Source organism: Microtus ochrogaster, chromosome 2 (genome assembly GCF_000317375.1).
Source record: "Microtus ochrogaster isolate Prairie Vole_2 chromosome 2, MicOch1.0, whole genome shotgun sequence".
NCBI lineage: Eukaryota > Metazoa > Chordata > Mammalia > Rodentia > Cricetidae > Microtus > Microtus ochrogaster.
Genome location: NC_022010.1, coordinates 44,010,708 through 44,030,701, shown reverse-complemented (window position 1 = coordinate 44,030,701; position 19,994 = coordinate 44,010,708). Strand labels below are relative to the sequence as shown.

Sequence of the window (19,994 nt, the reverse complement as noted above, 5' to 3'; positions counted from 1 at the left end):
GAAAGAATTTATCTTACAACTCTCGGTCACAACCCATCATTAAGGAAGTTAGGTCAGGAAGTCAAGGCAGGAACCTGGAGGCAAATCGGAGGAGTATTGCTTACTGGCTTGCTCCCCGTGGCATTTGATCAGGATTTCTTTCCTCTTCCTTCTCTACTTCTACTTTTTGGTTTTTCAAGACAAGGTTTCTCTGTATAACAGCCCTGGCTGTCCTGGAACCAGTTTTGTAGACCAGGCTGGCCTCAAACTCAGAGATCTGACTGCCCTCTGCCTCCCAGGTGCTGGAATTAAAGGAGTGAACTACCACCACCATCATCCAACTGATCAGTCCGCTTTCTTATGCAACCCAAGAGCACTTGCCTAGGGATGGCACTGCACCCAGGGAGCTGGGCTCTCCCACATCAATCAGTAATCAAGACAAATGCTGTGGAATATTATTTTAACTGTGTGAAGGCTTGTTATAATTGTTTATGTTGCATTTAATTTTGTAAAGATGTGTTGAATTTGTTTCACCTTGCCTGCCTAAGGACCCTGATTGGTCTAATGAAGAGCTGGATGGCCAATAGCTAGGCAGAGAAAAGATAGGCGGGGCTGGTGGACAGAGAGAATAAACGAGAGAAATCTAGGTTTGAGGGAACAAGAGGAGGAGAGAACGAGGGAGAAAGAGGGATACACCCAGGGCCAGAAACCAGCCAGCTTCCAGCCAGCCATAGAGACAGCAGGAAAGATATCAGAAGTAAGGTAAAAAGTACTGAGGCAAAATGTAGATTAACAGGCTAATTGAAGTTAAAACAGCTAGCCAGAAATGAGCCTAGGCTAGGCCAAGCACTCATAACTAATAACAAGTCTCCATGTCATGATTTGGGAGCTGGTTGTTGACCCAAAAGTAAAAGCCTGGCACAAGACAATACCCTATGGACTTGCACACAGGCCAATCTTGATGGAGGAGGGTCATCTTTCTATCTGTTGTTTCATTGGTTAAGTAATAAAGAAACTGCTTGGCCTCTGATAGGACAGAAAATTAGGTAGGCAGAGTAGACAGAACAGAATGCTGGGAGAAAGAAGCTGAGTCAGTGAGTCGCCATGATTCTCCCGCTCCAGACAGACACAGGTTAAGATCTTCCCTGGTAAGCCACCTCGTGGGCTACACAGATTATTAGAAATGGGTTAGATCAATATGTAAGAGCTAGCCAATAAGAGGCTGGAACTAATGGGCCAGGCAGTGTTTAAAAGAATACAGTTTCCGTGTAATTATTTCAGGTATAAAGCTGGCTGTGCGGGCGGCCGGGTGCCAGGAACGCAGCCCGCCGCTCCATAATACAACACAATCTTATGGAGGCATTTTCTCAATTAAGATTCCCCCTTCTCAAATAATGTCTAGATTTAAGTCAAATTGACAAAAACTCACCAGCTCACTGATCAAGTCTATTAAGGGGTTCATAGGAACCCTGATGTATAGCTGGTCAGTCAGTGGTGAACTTGTGACTAGCATCTGAAGCAGGTGTTTAACGTTTAATGTCTGTTGGCATTGAGACCACAATCTGTGGACTCTCCCTCCAGGAACAGTGTCTGAACTGGACTGGAGTTTCTGCAGAACCCACTGTTTGCTTGCTGGTAAGGTGAAGTCCCTATGCATTCTGAGCTCACGGGAATGAAGTGGTGTCCATGTATAGTAAGAGAAACACTTCCTTTCTTGTGCATCTTCAGAATTGTCATATCAAAGAGCTTAAGAGTTTAAGTGTGTGGGCACGGATCGACCATGGCGCACAAACGAAGGCTAGAGGACAACTCTAAGGGTCAAGTTTTCTCCTTTCACCTTTGGGGAAGCACCTTTACCAGTGAAGCCATCTAACTGGCTCCCGAATTGTGTTTATGAATAACAGTTGATATTTGAGAGCAGATATTTTGTGTTTCTGAACTCAGATGAAGAGCTGTGACCTGTTACCTCCAAATAAGTTAACAAAAAACTTAGGAACACTGAAAGTAAGTATGCTTAAAATGTTAATGAACAAGTCTACGACAATACTTTACAACTCATTTTAATACATTCATACCTAAAAAAAACCCTCTATGAAGTCTGGATATATTAGTCTATCTGGATCCTTCAGAGGTTGTAGCACTATGAAAATACAGCAGAAGGAAATCTTGGATCCGGCAGAATGCTTGAATGCCAGAGGCTGCCCAAATACCAAATTCAGCTATACCAGACAGGTGGCTTGTACCAAGAGTTACCGACAGCACAAGACTTAGCTTCTGAGAGGTCAAAGGTGTTTACACAGAGAGGTGACAGCAGGCAGCTAGGAAGTGCGGGTAAATCTATTGCACGTCTGTAATCATGGCGTCAGGCTTAGGCGGGAAGATGGAAGTGTGAGGTCATCTTGGGCTATATGGCAAGATAGGACAATGGGCTGGTACCGAAAAGCAGAGAGGGCAACACAGTTCATGTTAATTATAGAACATCATTCTCAGCTAAATGATGGGGGAAAAACTGGGCCAGAGAAGCAGAATTATCACCAGTGCCAAGATTTGCAAACTCCATCATTTTCTAAGACAGTAAGAAAAACCCAAATCTTACTAAAAAAACAAAATTATTAGGGTAAAAGTTGGTTGTTAGCATTACCTGATCAGTCTGACCTTATTTTTGAAAGGTCTTAAAATGTACATTCAGGAAAAGTATAAATAAAACGTCCAAGACTTAGACTACATTTCCCTGGACCAACCAATGCTTTGTATGAGGTGGGTATACCGGCACCTTTCTCTCAGAAAGGTTTTTTTTTTTTTTTTTATTTTCGAGACAGGGTTTCTCCCTAGCTTTTGGTTCCTGTCCTGGAACTAGCTCTTGTAGACCAGGATGGCCTCGAACTCACAGAGATCCGCCTGCCTCTGCCTCCCGAGTGCTGGGATTAAAGGCATGCGCCACCATCACCCGGCTCTCAGAAAGGTTAATGCATGTCATCAACAGCATGGCGTATAACCCAGAGGACCCCAGGCATAAGCACACCATCACTCACATACAAACAATGGATATTCCAAAGCAGAGAGGAAACTTTAATTGCCAGATCCTTTCCCATTATCCTTCTGGACAGCCACAGTCCTCGGTACCCGCCACCACTGACCCAGCAGTTCCACACGGAAGACTCTCTCTGTGACACAGTGAGGCACACAACACTTGCTTAGGTAGCCACAACTTTCTTCTCTTAGCAATTGTTAATTTCTTAAGAGAATTTGTTTTTATAAGTTTCAGGTGTTAAAATAGTGCAATAATAAATTTATTCCATTATTATTTCATACATAATTAATAGTATAAAATGTTCTCTGTAAGGAAACCTAAAATATACTATGAATGTAGCCAAATTCTACTATTAAAAAAAAAAAAGCACACAGTCAGTTTTCTTCCAAACTCATTTCTCCAGAAGGCCAGTCCTTAATGACTTCTGGAGTCGAGCAATATTGGCATCCAAAGCTGCCAGGCCATTTCTGAAGTCTTGTTCATCATGAGACGTGAACGTTGAGAAAGAGGAGATGCTCCAGTCTGACGTCAAGTCGGAATTTAGGAAGCTGATATCACTGATGACATTGCCCTTCACTGGGACAACAGGGCTGCGACAAGCTGGCGGCCCATGAAGTGTGGCCTGCTCCTCTGGGTGCTCAGCCTGAGCAGCAGCAGCAGGGATCTTACCGATCGCTTCCTTTATTTTCCTGAGGAGCTGTATGTCTTCTGTGTCAGATGGGCTGGAAAGTCTCCCAGGAGCATCTTCTGCTTCGTTTCGTGAAGAACAAGCTACAGGTGCACACAGTCTAGGTTCTCTTTTAGAGGCGGGTGTGATGCCGCTGGCTAGCTGTGTGGTAGCAACACTTCTCACTGGCTGGGGTGACAGTCTCTTAGAAAGTGGTGGCTGCTTTTCAGAAGTGCTTCTGGCAAAAGGAATATAAAGTGTACCATCCACATTAAACTCATCTTCTGTCAAAGCGATGGTTTCACATTCTGTATCGGAATCCTCTACCACAGCAGCAGAAACCACTACAGGTGCAGGATCCCCACCCACTGCCCTGGTGTCACTCTGTGGAGGGCCCTGTGCAGGCAGCATGTTCTCATGGAGCCTGTGCGGCTCTGTGGCTTCCTCGTTGTTAAGGAGCGCCGAGTGAGCAAAGCTGTGATTCGTCTCCAGCTTATTTAGGTAGCTCATTATGGACGTGTGAGAAGGGGATGGGTCCTGCTGAAGCTGCTGATCATAAATATTCAGAAGTGACTTGGTGAGGTTACTCCCCATCTTGCAGCGGGCAGTGTCCACACTGAGATCTGAGAGCAGCTTCGCCATACTGTTTTGTAAAGTTCTGCCAAGAAGAATGTAGGACAGTCACTACTGTTTGTTTTATGCATTTTGTTAGCTCATTTCTAATGCTTTAAAAGAAGGACTTAAAACAAGTATGAAAATTAGTGTTAGAAGGCTTTGACAACAGAAAATTACAATAACAAATGACAAAAGATCCTGATTTATATAATTTACTATCATACCTAAAGATAAAGGCTCACAATTTTTTTCCTAAGGTATTTCTGCTTTACTTTAGCATACCTCTTACTAGGCTGATTTTTTTTTTAACTCAAAGGTTCAGTTTGCAATGTTGCTCAAGAATAAAATATTTCTATACCTTAAGAAAAAAATTGTGAGCCTTTATCTTTAGGTATGATAGTAAATTATATAAATCAGGATCTTTTGTCATTTGTGCTTAGTTTATATATAACATATAATTTATATATACAGACATCTAGTTCCCAAAAAGCTTATAATTAAAAATGAATCATTTGGGATGATGAGCTTCCAGGATCACTAAAGGAATAGTCAGATCTACTGGTTTCCTGGCCTATAATTACTAACTTCTCTGAAATGTTTAAAAGTACTTGAAAATCCAATGATTACCAAATGTCTCAAAAAAAAACAAACCCTGATTTTTGTAAGATTTCTATAAAAGTATAAAAAGTAAGAGAGATTTATTCATTTGGAAAGAGACTGAGTAAAGAATGAAGATATTTAGAGCCTGTGGTCAAATCTCTCACTTTACTGATGAAATGAAAATCAGAAAGCCAAAGAGGTTAAGAGACGTACCCAATATCATTGGCATGAGGACTCGACACGTTAGACACACATCACGAACTATTCTGTGGTCCCCTGACAACTTATGACAGAGCTTTAACGGTTAAATAACACGCATAGGATCACTCGGCTAATACGCAGCACTGCTGAGAGTCCACCCAGGCCTCTCTGTGTGCGAGCCAGGGAGCTTCACTGCTTCACTATACAGTGTCCAGTTCTTCACTGGCATCAACTGGTTCCCCATAATCTACAACCCCATGGTTTAAAAAAGCCTTATACAAGTCTGGAATCTTTAAAGTGAAATAGCCCAACACATTAGAAATTAAAAGAAGTGGGGGGTAAAGGAAACTTTCGGGGAAAAAGGAGGAAGATCTGTGGCTTGGGGTTTATAAAGACATCTAATAAGAGGCCTGGGTTATCTTACAGGAAGCGAGTTTACCTGGTTAGTTCTCTAAGTCGAGCAACCTCAGCATCACGCTGGCGTAGTGTTATTCCCAGTATCTGATTTTCCTTTTCTGCGGTCTCTAATTTAAACTGAGAATTCTTCTCATTGGCCAAGGCATCCTCCAACTCTAAAGCAAACAACAAAAGCAACTTCAGTTTCCTTACTGCTTTAGAAACAAAGACTATAGCTACAGTTCAAATACACACCAATTTTTACCCTCGTCATTTCAATGTCAAACTGCTGTTTATTCTGCAGAAGAGTTTGCTCTTTGTCTTTAAACAAAGTCGTAAATTTTTTGTTTTCATCTCTCTGGTTTTCTATCACTTTTAAGAGTTCTTCATTTTTACTCTGTAGTAACTCCTGGCTCTTCAGTGACTCTTGCAGCTGACTTTGCAGTGACATATTCAACGACTGCAGGGAGAACACTGTAAGATAAACACATCAAACAGCTGTTTCCCAGTTTTTAAAACATGCCTCTTTTCAGGAAAAGTCCTTAAGTTCACTATTTCCCTCAATAGTAACAATGCACAAATAATACTATGTAAATATTAAATACATTTTACAAAATAAATGTCTTCTCCAATCGATATTTTAGTTATAAATTGTTTTTACCTTTTAAAACAAATGAATAGTACATCTGCAAATAATTATCTCAAACTCCACAAAAATGCGAAATACAGCACCAAATAATTCTCAATATGTCCCCCCATCCCTGTCAGCTCTCACACCAGAATCATACACTATTAATTTCGGTTACTGTGCTGGCAAATACTTATGCTGATAATGAATTACATAAATATATATTTAAACACAAAAGAATCATACTATCCCATAGTTGCTAATTTCACACCTTCCCCCTTGTAGACAGTTGGTATCAGCCCACAGATCTACCAGTCTTTGTCAGAGCTGTAAAGTGGACGTAGACTTACTTCCATGTAAGGAAGTCTGGAAGACTCATCTTCGAAATGCAGTGAAAGAAAACAGCAGAAATAACACACACAGTGAGCCCTTGCCTTCAAGAGATGAGGTCGGTAAATGGCCCAAGGAAGACTTTGCAAGGAAGCAGGCAGGAAAACCAATGGTGGGAGCGCAACCGGAAGTCCTTCCAGTTGGCTTACTGGAAGCTGCAAGGGAAGTGCTCCTCATGGCGCCACACAAACCACAGCAGAACCACAGCAGAGCGCAGGGGTCCAGGACACTACTAGGAAACTTACAAGCTCCTCTCCTGCTTTTGCCAGAACTCCAAGAACGCTGAGGCTGCAGAGACCAATGGCGCTCTCCCCTCTCCCACATAGCAGCAGTGGAGCCCTCCAGAGCTAGAAGGATCCAAAGACTTCACCTTCCAACTCTGTGCAACTGCACCAGCAATTCATTCCATAAGGCTCATTCCATAAGGCTAGCAACCCTGAGTTCCTAGACTGAGGAATTATTTTCTGAACTACACACTCAACTCTACCCGATATGAGAACCACTTAAACATTGCAAATCCTCCAACTGAAAAAATACAGCTTATTAAAATAGACAAAAAAAAAAAAAAACCCAACCAAGCAACAAAATAATACTAGAGGTATAAACCTCAGTGTTGTGGCATAAGAAACAAACAAACAAAAAATCCAAGACAATACAGCTTCTCCAAAAATTATTGTTCCTACAGCAATGGCATCTGATGAAATCTATAGAAAAGAAGTAAAAATAATGATTATGTGTTGGGATTGGTGAAACAGCCATTAAAGAGTGCTTGCTTTTAAGGACAAGAGTTTGGTTCCCAGCACCCATATTGGCGGCTTACAACACCAATATGCCTTTCTGGCCTCTGATGGAGGAGGGTCATATTCTATCTGTTGCTTTCATTGGTTAATTAATAAAGAAACTGCTTGGCCTGATAGGTCAGAACATAGGTGGGTGGAGTAGACAATAGAATGCTGGGAAGAAGGGAAGTGAGGTCAGATGCGATGGAGCCAGCTGCCAGGTCAGACATGCTGAATCTTTCCCGATAAGCCACCACCTTGTGGTGCTACACAGATTATTAGAAATGGGTTAGTCAAGATATGAGAGTTAGCCAAGAAGAGGCTAGAAATAATGGGCCAGGCAGTGTTTAAATGAATACAATTTGTGTGTTGTTATTTCGCATGTAAGGCTAGCTGTGCGGGAACCGGGTGAAATGAAAAGCAGGCTTACCCGCTGTTCTTACTACAGGCCTCCATGAGTACTCACACACATGAACACGAACACACACACACAAATAAAGAATAAAATCTTTTAAAATATGTTCAAAGACACAAACAACAGCAAAAAGAAACACAGAGAAATGTTCAAGAAAACCCATTCTGAATTGCTAAAAATAAAACCAGAAGCAGTGAATCAAACAAAAAGCTCTGTAGAAAGTCTCTGCAACAGACTGGATTGAGGAGAGGACAGAACACTGGAGTCTGAAGACAAAGTAGAAGACTTGGAACAATTCAACAAGGTCAAAGATAAAATAACAAGGCACCATGGGGATTTCAAGATATACCTGACATTGAGAAAAGACCAAATCCACAGGTAATGGGCACAAAAGGAGAAGAATCTCATTCTACATGCATAGAAAAATAACATACATTTTCTCAGTATTGGGAAAAGATTCAAATCCAGATAAAAAAGTTACTTAAAACACTGAACAGGAAACAACCCCCCCTTGTCAGATTACAATTAAAACACTCTCCTAATTAACATTAACTGTCAACTTGGTACAGCCTAGAACCACCTGAAGAGAGAATCTGAACTGAGCAACTCTCTATCAGATTGGCCTGTAGATGTGTCTGTGAGGGACAGTCTTGATTGTTTTGTTAACTGTGGGCAGCGGTATTCCTTAGGCAGGTTCCAGCCTTGACCTCTTTCTCTCCGTAATGGAGTGTGACCTGGAAGCACAGGGCAAGTGCACTCTTTCCTTCCCTAGGCTGGTTTGGTCAGAGTGTTCAATCACAGCAACAGAAAACAGAATAAACACACTGAATATACAGAACAAAGAGCAACTGAAACCAGCAAGAAAGGGGACACCAAGTCATATATAAAGGCAGGCCTATCAGAGCCAGCAGAAGATTTGTCAACTGAAACATCAAAAGCCAGGAGGGCCTGAAAAGCTAAATTTCAAGTTCTGAAGAATAGCATTGCCAACACAGACTATTCACCAAGAAAATTATCTGTCATAATTGAAAAAATAGTAAAAGCTTTCCATGATAAAAATAGACTAAAGGAATTTATGACCACTAAGCTGATTCCAGAGAAGATGCTAGAAAGAGTCTTTGACTGAAGAAAAACACAGTTCCACCTATGAGGTCACAAGAAAGAAAAACACATGCTAGAGTAATAACAACAAAGGAAAAAACTAAACACAACAAAATCAACAAAATGCAGCAATCAATACACACCTTCCTAGGTCGTAACAACTTCCTAGTTGGTAAACAACTGAATACCAATGCAAAGCCAACTCCATAATCAAAAGACACAGCTAGTAGATTAGATCAAAAGGCAGGAATCATCTATGTACTGCCTCCAAGAAATTTACCTCACCACAAAAGACAGACTACCTTATGGTAAAAGCGATGGAACAAAGTATAAGTAAATAGTAATTTACATCTAGAAAACAAACAAGGGTCACTGTTCTAATACCTGATGAAACTGACTTCAAATCAAAACCAGTAAAAAAATAAATAAATAAATAAAGATAAAGGTTACTTCCTCCAGATTAGGGAACGATCAATCAAGAGGACATCAAGATTTTGAATGTATGTCCCTGAATTCCTGGTGTACCCAACCTCATAAAACTAGATGTAAAGTCAGAAATGAATCCCACTGCAATGGCAGTGGCTGATTTCGGTATCCCACACTCACAGACACATAAGTCATCCTGACAAAAATTAAACAGAAATAAATACCTGATATTACAGGTCAAATGAACTTAACAGATATCTACAGAATATCCCACCCAAACACTATAGAAATCACATTTTTTCCCTTAGCAGCTCATAGAAAGTTCTCTAAAACAGATCATGTATTAGGATGCAAAAAAACTCTTGACAAATATAGGAACACTCAAACAATTCCTACAGTTATATATCTGATCACAATAGAGTAAGACTACGGATGAACAAGAGAAACCCCAGGGAATGCACAAACTCGGGTAGGGGAGGAGACAGACACCAGTAATCATACCTACAACTGGACCTGGTATGCCACAGTGCTGATCTTCTAGGCAAGATGTGCCCACTAAAGACTGTCGAACTGTAAGGGAGGCAGCCAACCACTTTCTGATTGGATTTGAGCCCTGCTACACAGAAGGGAATTCGTACTGTAAACCTCATGACTAGAGAGCTCATAGGCCCTAGGGGGAACTTGCTTATTGTTGTTTTGCTATATGGTTATGCTGTCAAGCTATCCTCTGAAGATTTATGTTTATACTTATAGATCTATGCTGCTCTTGGCCATGGTCAGAGAAACTTCTTTTTCTAGTGGGAAACAATGCAGAGACTCATAACTGATCAAAGTGCTGGAAATAAAAGACCAAGAATGTCAGACATAAATGTGACATTTATGCTAACCCCACTCCCCAGGTTCTGGGAAAACAGAAGAGGGGCAGAAAGAACCAGGAGCTAGAGGACAGGAAGGAACGCTGTGAACACAACATGGGCATTGCACTCGAGCTCACAGCAGCTATAGTTACCTGCATAAGACCAAACCAGTCAAAACCCTACCCTAATATGGAGAAACTGCAGGCATGCCCGAATGGAGGAGCTCTTTGTAGTTGATGGATCCCTAGGGTTGAGTCATTTTCTTTGGGGGAATGCCGTCGGTATGCTGCCTATGCTACAATAGAAGGACACAAAGCGACACACTTGGAGGCAACAATAATTCAACTCACTGGGGTTTTTAAGAAAAGAAGAGGGCATGAAGTTGGGCAGGGGATGTGTTGGGAGGTCTCCTGTGAGAGTCAGAAGTGTGGTATTGAGGGGTGGGAATGATGAAAATGCATGGTATATGTTCATGAAGTTCTCAAAGAATAAATGAAATTACATGAAAGTATATGGCAACATTTTGTTTATCTAATGCAGTCTTAAGTGACTGCTTACTGTGTATGAATTACTAATAGAACCTGGGTATGCAACAGTGAGCAACACAGACAAGGTCCCTTTTCTCATGGAGCCTGTAGTAAGCAAATTATTATAAACAGTAATAAATACTCTCCGAAGAAGTACACCAAGGTAAATGATTATGAGAATGCAAAGAGATAAGCCGCTTAGAGAGGCAACTGCTGATTCCCACTTCCGTATGGCCTCCTCTCTGGCCTTCTTCCTACCCATACCCTTGTTAACAGCAGAACCAGAAAGACCTACCATAAATTACTCTGAAACTAGGCATTTTTGAAAAGTGCTTACTCTATTGGTTGCTCGGATTTTCCCCTGCTTTGCAAGAGGGTTATACATTAAAAGAAATAAGCTTGTTATGTCATATATTACAAAAGAACTTTTCCCTATTCTGCTGATACTCTTTGAAAATATTTTTATCATTCAGAAATTGAAAAAAATTCTAGGGCATCAATGTACTTCTTTGTAACATCACATTTACATTAGACTCAAGAAAAAAAACTCCAAGAACACTCAAAATTGTTTTCATTTGTTCTTATGCTCTTGTTTTTCTCTGTGAAGCTCTGTGATCCATAAAGACAATTTGATATTCACCTTGTAATTCCAGCAACTGAGTAAGGATGGAGGATCAATTGAGCCAAGAAACCGAAGAATAGCCTGAGCAACACAGTAAGACCCCCATTTAGAACAAATCATCAGAAAAAAAAGAGGTCATTTGACAATATCTGTCAAAACAGCCACTATATATACATTTTGGCTTAGTAATTTTCCTAGAAATCTCGCCTGTAAAATATGTATGTATGTGCAGACATTGGGACAGAGCTCTTCATTTCTCCTGTAAAATGTGTGCAGACATTGAGACAGAGATCTTCACTTCATTGTTGCTCACACTGTAGGAAAGGCTGAAAGTACCCAAGTATTTTTCAGAAGACCTTAAATACAGGAGAGTCGACAAGAAGAATACTTATGCCGTTATTTAAGATATGTCCATATTTATTAACTTGTTTTCTCTAGATAGGGTCTTACTGCATATACTTTTTGTTGGAGTAGTACTCGATATGTTGCCCAGGCTGGCCTTAAACTGTGGCAATGCTCCTACCTCACAAGTCCTGGGATTAAGATTAAATTATAAAACAGTTATTCCTAATTTTAAAGTTGATAAAGAGAGAAAACCCACTTAGACAAAGTAATTGAGAAAGCACAAGTCTGTACCAACATTTCCAGAGAGACAAGGACTTCTGTTTCATTTCTTAAAGTTCTTTTACCTACATTCAAGGTTACTAGGTGCCTTTGGAGTTTTCTCTTCTTCTCTGAGGCGCTGGTTCAGACTTCTTAGCTGCCTAAAGGAAATAATGAAGACTTGTAAAAATCCTAAACTCATTTTACAGTTTACATCTGATACCCTATCAAAAATACATAAATTTACCAAAAAAGACAAATACTATCATCACCTGTCCATCTCAAATCCCAAACCAAACACAAGATCTAAGTGAACAAAACAAAAAAGCCACACTATTCAGGGGTCCATTTTGAAAACACGAGCCCCTGACCTGACAAGTACTTTTTATATCTATAGAACACACACACACACTCACACTTGAGACAAAGTCTCAATCAAATTTCCAAGGCTAGTCTTGAACTTGAAATCTTCCTGCCTCAGTAGCTGGATTACAGATCTGCACCACCAGAACCAGGACAGAGAGTTGCAGAACTACTGTTCAGGACACCATAACCCTGCCCCACAGTTTCCAAGACTGGCCTGGAACTCAGTACTATAGCTCACAGTGGCCTGAACTTTGGATTCTCCTACCTCAACCTTTCACGTGCCGGGACAATACTCATGTACCATCACGTCCAGCTGTTTCCTTTGTTTTCCATATCTTTACCTTCACATCTCTTTTGAAATAATACGTGTGAGTGTATATACATTTACAGACTCTTTACTATTGTAGTTTACCTTTAAAAATAACTGTCATTGCTGTCAACTAGAATACCTGTAGGTGTCAACTACCAAACATATTCCTGTTTCATGTCTGTGATACATTAACAACTTGGGACACATAATTTATGCCTTCAGCAATTTCATTATTAGATGGAAACATTCATTTTTAATAGCTACTTCATTAGAATGTTGGTATCAACTCTGTCTTCACAAACAAGAATATGTAAGTAGGTACTGATTAGGACAAAGCAAAAACTCTCTGGTATTTAATATCTTTCCAGGACTGGAAACTTTCTGAACTAAAGTATTTGATTTAGTTATTGAATCTAAAATGATAGTACCCTTACCAAATACCATTCACAAGTATTAATTCTTGATAGATTAGAGTTAAGAACACAAAATATACCAATAACACAAAATCCAACAACTCAAATTTTATAAGAAAACATAAATAATCTTTAACTAAGGAAGGCATCCCTAAGCAAGACTCAAAATCCAACATCCATCAAGTAAAGAATATAAAGATTAAACACATCACAATTTGAAGCTTGTTTTAGAATTGAAGTTCTGTAAAAAGATAAAATAAGCAATTTATCTAAGAAAGCTAAGTGATTAAGAAGCATCCAAGAAAGGCATTGCTTGAGGATAGGGGATGACTTACCACAGAAACAAAGGGCCTGGGTTTGGATTCCTAGTGCTCACATGAGAAGTTGGGCATAGCGGCATGATACAACTGGCCTCCAGGTGTATACACAAATACATGAATATACAGAACACACACACGCATGCACACACACTCATACACTACAAAAATATAAAATAAAGGAAATAGTTCTTCATTAGTGACAGTATAGGGGAATTTTCTCAGTCAGTAGGAATTTATTGTAACCATTTGGATTACAGTTTGGCATCATCCAAGCTATAAAACATATATCTTTGACAAAATAGTTTTTAAAATTAATTTCATTTTATGTGTATGGGTGTTTTGCCTGCATGTCTGTGCACCACATGTATGCCTGGTGCTAGTGAGGCCAAGCGGGGCCAAGTCAGATCCTCTGGAACTGGAGTCTTGCAAACCTGGATCTTACATGAGAGCAGCAAATGCCCTTAACCACTAAGCCATCTCTCCATCTCTGGAAAAGTTGGTTTTACCCATAGGTTACTTACTCTGAGAAATAGCTATATAAATACAAAAGCATGTAAAACATTACAGATATATACAAGATATATAGTGTAATATTCAATGAGAACTGAAAACAACTTAAGATGTGATACACGTTATAGCTCATACATATGATGAAATACTGATATACACTGAAAAATAATTAAATATACATATGTACTGCCATAGAAATATCACCACAAAGGGCTTGGGGCTAGCTCAGTGACAGTGCACTTTCAAAGCATGTACTAGATCTTGGGTTCAATACCCACCACTGGGGGGGAAAAAAAAACCTCTAAGACACATTATAAAGTAGAAAAGAATAAGCAGCAGACAGAATGCTATTTTTTTTTCCTAAAGGGTTCCCCTCAATAACAAAACATGCAGATCTAGAAAAGGCAGAACAGAGTGATGTCCCAGAATATAAAACAGAATACCTCTTCTGGTATCTTCCAGAAAACTAGCAGGTACCTTATATGAAAATGCTTTTTCTTATCATCTTTTTGAATGCTGCTGTTCAGGTTCTTCTCCTTTAAAACATTAGCCAATTTGAACTTTCTATCACTCGCTACAGCCTCCGACCCCCATCCTATTCTCTAAGCATTGCCTTCCTATGGTGAGGAGAGCCTGCAGAAGGTACAGTTGCAGGAGGGCTTGTGTAGTGTGGGAGTTTGCTGGGCATGACCTCAGACCCAGTGCTTGGGGAGACAGAGACTGGCGCTCACTGACCAGCAAGCCTAGCAAAACAATAGTCTTCTGGTTCAGCTCCAGGTCCTATCTTACAGGAATAAGATGAGCCATTGAGGAAGGAACTCAACATTTTCGTCTGGTCTCCACATGAGTATACCTGTACATAGAATTCATTCTCTGGTGTAGGAAGGTCTTCTTTTTATGTGTTACTTTCATTGGTTGAATAAAGAATACTGCCTTGGCCTTTTGATAGGGCAGCCCTTAGATGGGCATGGTAGACAGAACAGAATGCTGGGAGAAAGGAGGCAGAGACAGAGAGCTGCCCACCACGAAGATGCCAGGTCAGACATGCTGAATCTTTCCCGGTAAGCCACGACCTCGTGGTGATACACAGATTATTAGAAATGGGTTGAATCAATATGTGAGAGTTAGCCAATAAGAGGCTAGAGCTAATGGGCCAGGCAGTGTTTAAATGAATACAATTTGTGTGTTGTTATTTCAGGGTATAAGCTAGCCAAGGTGGCCAGGAGCCTGGCAGCAGGAATGCAACCCGTCCCTCCTTTTACTAAAATTCTCTCTCTCTCTTTCTCTCTCTCTTGACCCTGTCCTCTCTCAGTTCTGCGCCTGCAGCTTCATTCCTTTGGTTGACTCCTGTGTCTTAGCTGAGGTGCACCCTGAAACTCCTCCCACATTGATGAAAACGCTCCTTACCAGGAGCCACTCTTTTTTCTCTTATTCTCTGCTTTTTAAATTTTTGCTGTTTTATAAATACTAAAAATTAATAATAAAAATAATCTCTCAAGAATGGCTATTACATAAACTATTTTTAATGTGTTCAATTTAAATATATTTAATTTTAACCAAAGACAGATGACATTTAAGTAAATATGCTTTAATTGGTTTACTTTTATGTAACTGTTTGGAGATAAAGCCTATGTACACTAATATACATATATTTAAAATGCATTTTGTCATATGGTGTAATAAAACCTTCACAATAGTAAGATCCGCATCATTTGGAGTTTCCTCGGGCCAATTTCATACCCTTCCTTTCCTGAACACACAGCTAACCCTGGTTTAGACTGTTTTCATTTCTTAGAGTTTTATAGATATGGAATCTTGAAATGAACACGCTGACATCCTGGCTTCTTCTACTCAGCATAACAATTCTCAAGTTCATCCGTTCTGCTACATGTATCAACAATTCCTTTTTTTAATTGCTGAATACCACTATGAACACCTGTCAACAGACATTTGTTTCCTATGAATATAAGTTTTTATGGACATATGTGCTTTCATTTCTGAGAAAATGCTGAAAAGTGGACTAACTAGATCATTCAACAAATTTGCACATCATTTCGAAAAAACTCCCAAACTTGTTTCCAAAGTGCTCTTACCATTTTACATTCCAACTAGCCAAGATGGCTCCACATCCTCACTAATAATGGTTTGTTCTTTTGATTGTTGCCATTCCAATGAGTATACCATGATGTTTCACTGTGCTCCTACCCTGCAGGTTCCTAGTGGTTGATGATAACTATCTTTTTGGGTTCTTATTTGATTTCCATGCATTAAAATCCTAAGCTTCACTGATGTGGGATGCCCCCTCTGTATGCTGTGAATGTTTTATTACCATTGGTTAATAAAGAAGCTACTTTGGTCTATGGCAGGGCAGAATATGGCAAGGCGGGAAATCCAAGCATAGATACGAGGAGAAATAAGGCAGAGTTAGGGAGACGCCAGCAGCGGCTAGAGGTATAAGATCCTAAAGCATTACTGGTAGGTCATGGGCATGTGGCAACACACAGATTATTAGAAATGGGTTCATTTATCTGTGGAGCTAGTCAGTAAGAAGCAGCGGTCAAACAATTATAATAAATATTAAACCTCCGAATGATTATTTACCAAGCAGCTGTAGGGACCAGCAGGCGGGAAAGAAACTGGTCCAGCAACACTGGATGGGACAGAGAAGATTTCTAGCTACACTTTACACATGCCATGCAAGAGATCTCCTACTAGGCCACATATGTCCTCAACCCAAGCCTTGTTTTGTTTGGTTGTATTTATTTATTTAGAGGGAGGGGTCTTCCTGTGTAGGGTTTCCATTGAATTTAGGATTACCCTTGCTTCTAACTTCCATCTTTCAAGTGCAGGTATGTGTTTCTGTGCCCAACTCTGTATGTTTTCTGTAATAAAGTTCCTGTTCAAATATTTTACCCATTTTGAAAATAACACAAAATAGAGTTATAACATAGAATTTTAATTGTTCTGTGTTCAGTCTATATATAAGTTCTTTGTAAGATACATTTTGCACACTTTTTTTCAAAGTCTGTTGGTGCCTCTTCATTTTGGGTTAACAGTATTTAAATTTTTGAAAAACCAAATTTGAAATTTTGAATTTCAATATAATTACTTCTTCTGGTTTATATTTTGGGATTATTGAGGAATCTTCTCCAGTAAAAGATATAGGACCCTCCCTATGCTTACTCCCACCAGCTTTGGGGCTGTCATTCTTTGCAAGTTAACTTGTATATGGTATGATATAATGGTTGCAATTCATTTTTTAGTACATTTTAAAAGAGGACAGTATGAGTGTATGTATGTTGTACACGCTCACATGTATGGAGGCACAAGTGCTGGTGCATATGCACCTACAGCGTGAATGAGCATGTGGAAGCCAGAGGTTCATGTTGGGTGTCTTTTCTGTTCTCTATTTTGCTGAGGAAGGGTCTCTCCCTGAACCCAGAGTTCACCGACTTTGCTAGTGTCTGCTTACAGACCCCTGGTCTCTATCTCCCAAGCTAGAGGCCACTAGGGCCATATGGATTTTTTATGTAGGTGTTAAAGATACAGATGCAGATCCTCACACATGTGCAGCAAGTGATTTTATCCCCAGGCCTCCAAAACATTATTTTTGAGCTTGAGCTTAGGGTATAAAGCAGTGGTAAAAAGCTTGCACAGTATATGCAAAGCCCCAGGATTCATCCCAGAACACCGAATCCCACACCTCCCTGCCCACACATCAAGGGATGAGAAACAATGATGATATACAAAATGTAAAGTGTTTGGACAAAGAAATAAGACTGTTAGGAGATGCTGAACTATTAATCCAGTAGAAACTAAAATGGGAAGGAGGGGAAAAAAACCCACAAAAGCCCCAAACCAATACAACAATTCAGTGTTCATATGACCCAAGTTTGAGTGGCCTGCAGTAGTCTTACTTATTTCTCCAGACAACAGAATAAATCTAAATTTTCACACACTGGCTCTCCCATCACCTCTCCTCAACTCTGTCTGTTTGCTCTGAAACTGTTATGTTCTGTCTGGACTCTAATGAGCTTATATTTGAGTCTGCAATCAGGAAGTGATCATAAATCCTAAGTCACCTCACAAATATTAAGGTAGTCTCTAACCTGAAGGTTCTTAATATGACGTAACATTCTACTCTGAACCTCCATCAAAGATATTTTGGGATGTCCTAGGAGCTCCTATAGTTAGAGTCAACAAAACATTACAGATTACAGATATCTTGTGGGTTGGGAACAGAAAGAATAAATAAAAGACTACTGTGTTTCAAATATCGCAGAAGATCTGGACACGAAAATGCCCAAAGTACTGGAAGCAAGGCATCCAGCAGTTTTTCTTTTCGCCACAAGATGGCGATGCACTAAGTTGTGTGGGGTGGGAAGGGAAAGGATCAGGTTTCTACTTAAAAACATGTGGTTTACAAATGTCTACAAGAAAAAAAAAAAGAAAATCACTTCTAAATAAGCCCACCCATTCTAGTTTTTATTTATAGTGAGATTTATGGATTATTTTTTTCCAAATAAAGATAAAAATAGTATAAAATTCCCACATGGTTACTGGAAGCCTTAGCCTATTCTAAGGAACTCGAACAATTCATTTTTCAGTAATTTTATCCTCTAAAAGGTCAAGTAACTAACAGTGGCAAGAGAATGTTCTACAGTCTTTTTTACCTAAGGACAGACAACTAAAAAATCTCTGCTGTCAATTAAACAGAAATGGATACCAGTTAAGTTCATTTTTCTAAGTCACCTTTAGAAAAGTTAAAAACAACTGGTGACAAAATAAAGGGTAAGTCTCCGTTTCATGAGGGGTTACAAATGAACTCCAGCAATTCTGGAGTGTTCTGAGGGACGGAAGTGAGGACCAACGATATTTCCACGGAGACAAGCTAAGCGGATAATGTTCTCAGATAGGTTCTGGTATGCTTAAGGACCAATTATTGGATTATCACTCTTTTAAATAATAGGCACTTATTAGTATTATCCTTTTGTTCTGCAAAATACACCTGAAGAGTGACCCTTAATTAAGTCAGCGTCTATTTCCTCATGGAGTTACTGTAGAAGCCCACAGCTAAGATCTGGACTCTAAAATCAAATCACCTTGATTCCCTCAATTCCTAAATACACAAGTTTCAGCAAATCACATACCCTTCTGTGCCTTGGTCTCCTCCTCTCCAAATGGAAGTAGCATAATACTGTATAGAGCAACTGGGAGGTCTCGAGTGACGGCGCATGTGAAGAACAGCGGCCAGCACAGCACAAACACTCAATAGTAGCTGCTATCCATTCCACATTACTTAACCTTGATTTTAATATTGAAAGATTAATACTATTACAGGGATCCCTCAGATCAGGACTGGTGACAGTATGACAGTGTTATTAGCATTTAAATGTAGCAACCCTATCCACAAATGACCTCTTAATAATCCTAAGCAAGGAAATCTCACTAGATGTCATCTCTGTGGGCTACAGACCCATGACTTTGAACTACTCTCCAACTAGGAATCCTTTACAGTTTTCAAGTTTTGTGTAGGTCCCTGCAAGTCCCATCTATTCCTACGGTAACAGTCAGGGCGCATTCACAATGCAGAGCTGCAGAAGCATCTGAAAACAAACCCCAGTACAAAAACAACAACAGATCCTAGACTTAAGCTTTATTGGTCATCACAGGAACACCCAAAGTTAAAACAATACTGAGATTATATGGGTGATTTCCTCTACATTTCAAGATTACTTCACTGGTTTAAGTCTTTCTTAAGCAAATTAAGAATATAATTACAGTAAGTTAATAGGGCTAAAAAGAAAAAAGTATTTAAAAATTTAAGTAAGTTTTGTCCTATGTCTCAGTGTGTCAGGGCTACCAGCACTCAGCTCACCCTTATCAGGGTTCTCTTCCCTGACCACACGTTGCAGGCAATTTTATTAGGACACAGCATTTGACTGATTTTAAGTATAGACTACAAAATGTTAAGGACCAACAAATGACTACTTCTGATCCTAGACACGTAGTATTCACACTCCCTGTCCCCATCTGTCCCCTGGAAAACACACTGAGACAGTAGCTTTGTAAAGTAGAAGGAATCTTTTCCCTTTTCTACATTTTTTCTGTGACTAAGACATTTGTTACTGTAAAAAACTTAGACTACCTTGGTTAGAGTTACCCCAAGATATTTTATGCTATTTGTGGCTATCGTGAAAGGTGATGCTTCTCTGATTTCCCTCTCTGCTTCCATATC

General features: G+C 39.8%; 1 protein-coding gene across 1 annotated transcript in view; it reads right to left on the bottom strand.

Moving 5' to 3' along the window:
* Positions 1–2,925: 2,925 nt before the first annotated feature.
* Positions 2,926–19,994, bottom strand: part of Ccdc14 (coiled-coil domain containing 14) — a 40,080-nt gene continuing 23,011 nt past the window's right edge. The window contains exons 10-13 of the mRNA XM_013351265.2: positions 11,928–11,998; positions 5,745–5,963; positions 5,533–5,665; positions 2,926–4,335 (exon numbers count right to left, since the gene is read on the bottom strand). Of these exons, the coding sequence (XP_013206719.2) occupies positions 3,402–4,335; positions 5,533–5,665; positions 5,745–5,963; positions 11,928–11,998 (1,357 nt within the window). The 3' untranslated portion in view covers positions 2,926–3,401. The remainder of the gene's footprint in view (positions 4,336–5,532; positions 5,666–5,744; positions 5,964–11,927; positions 11,999–19,994) is intronic.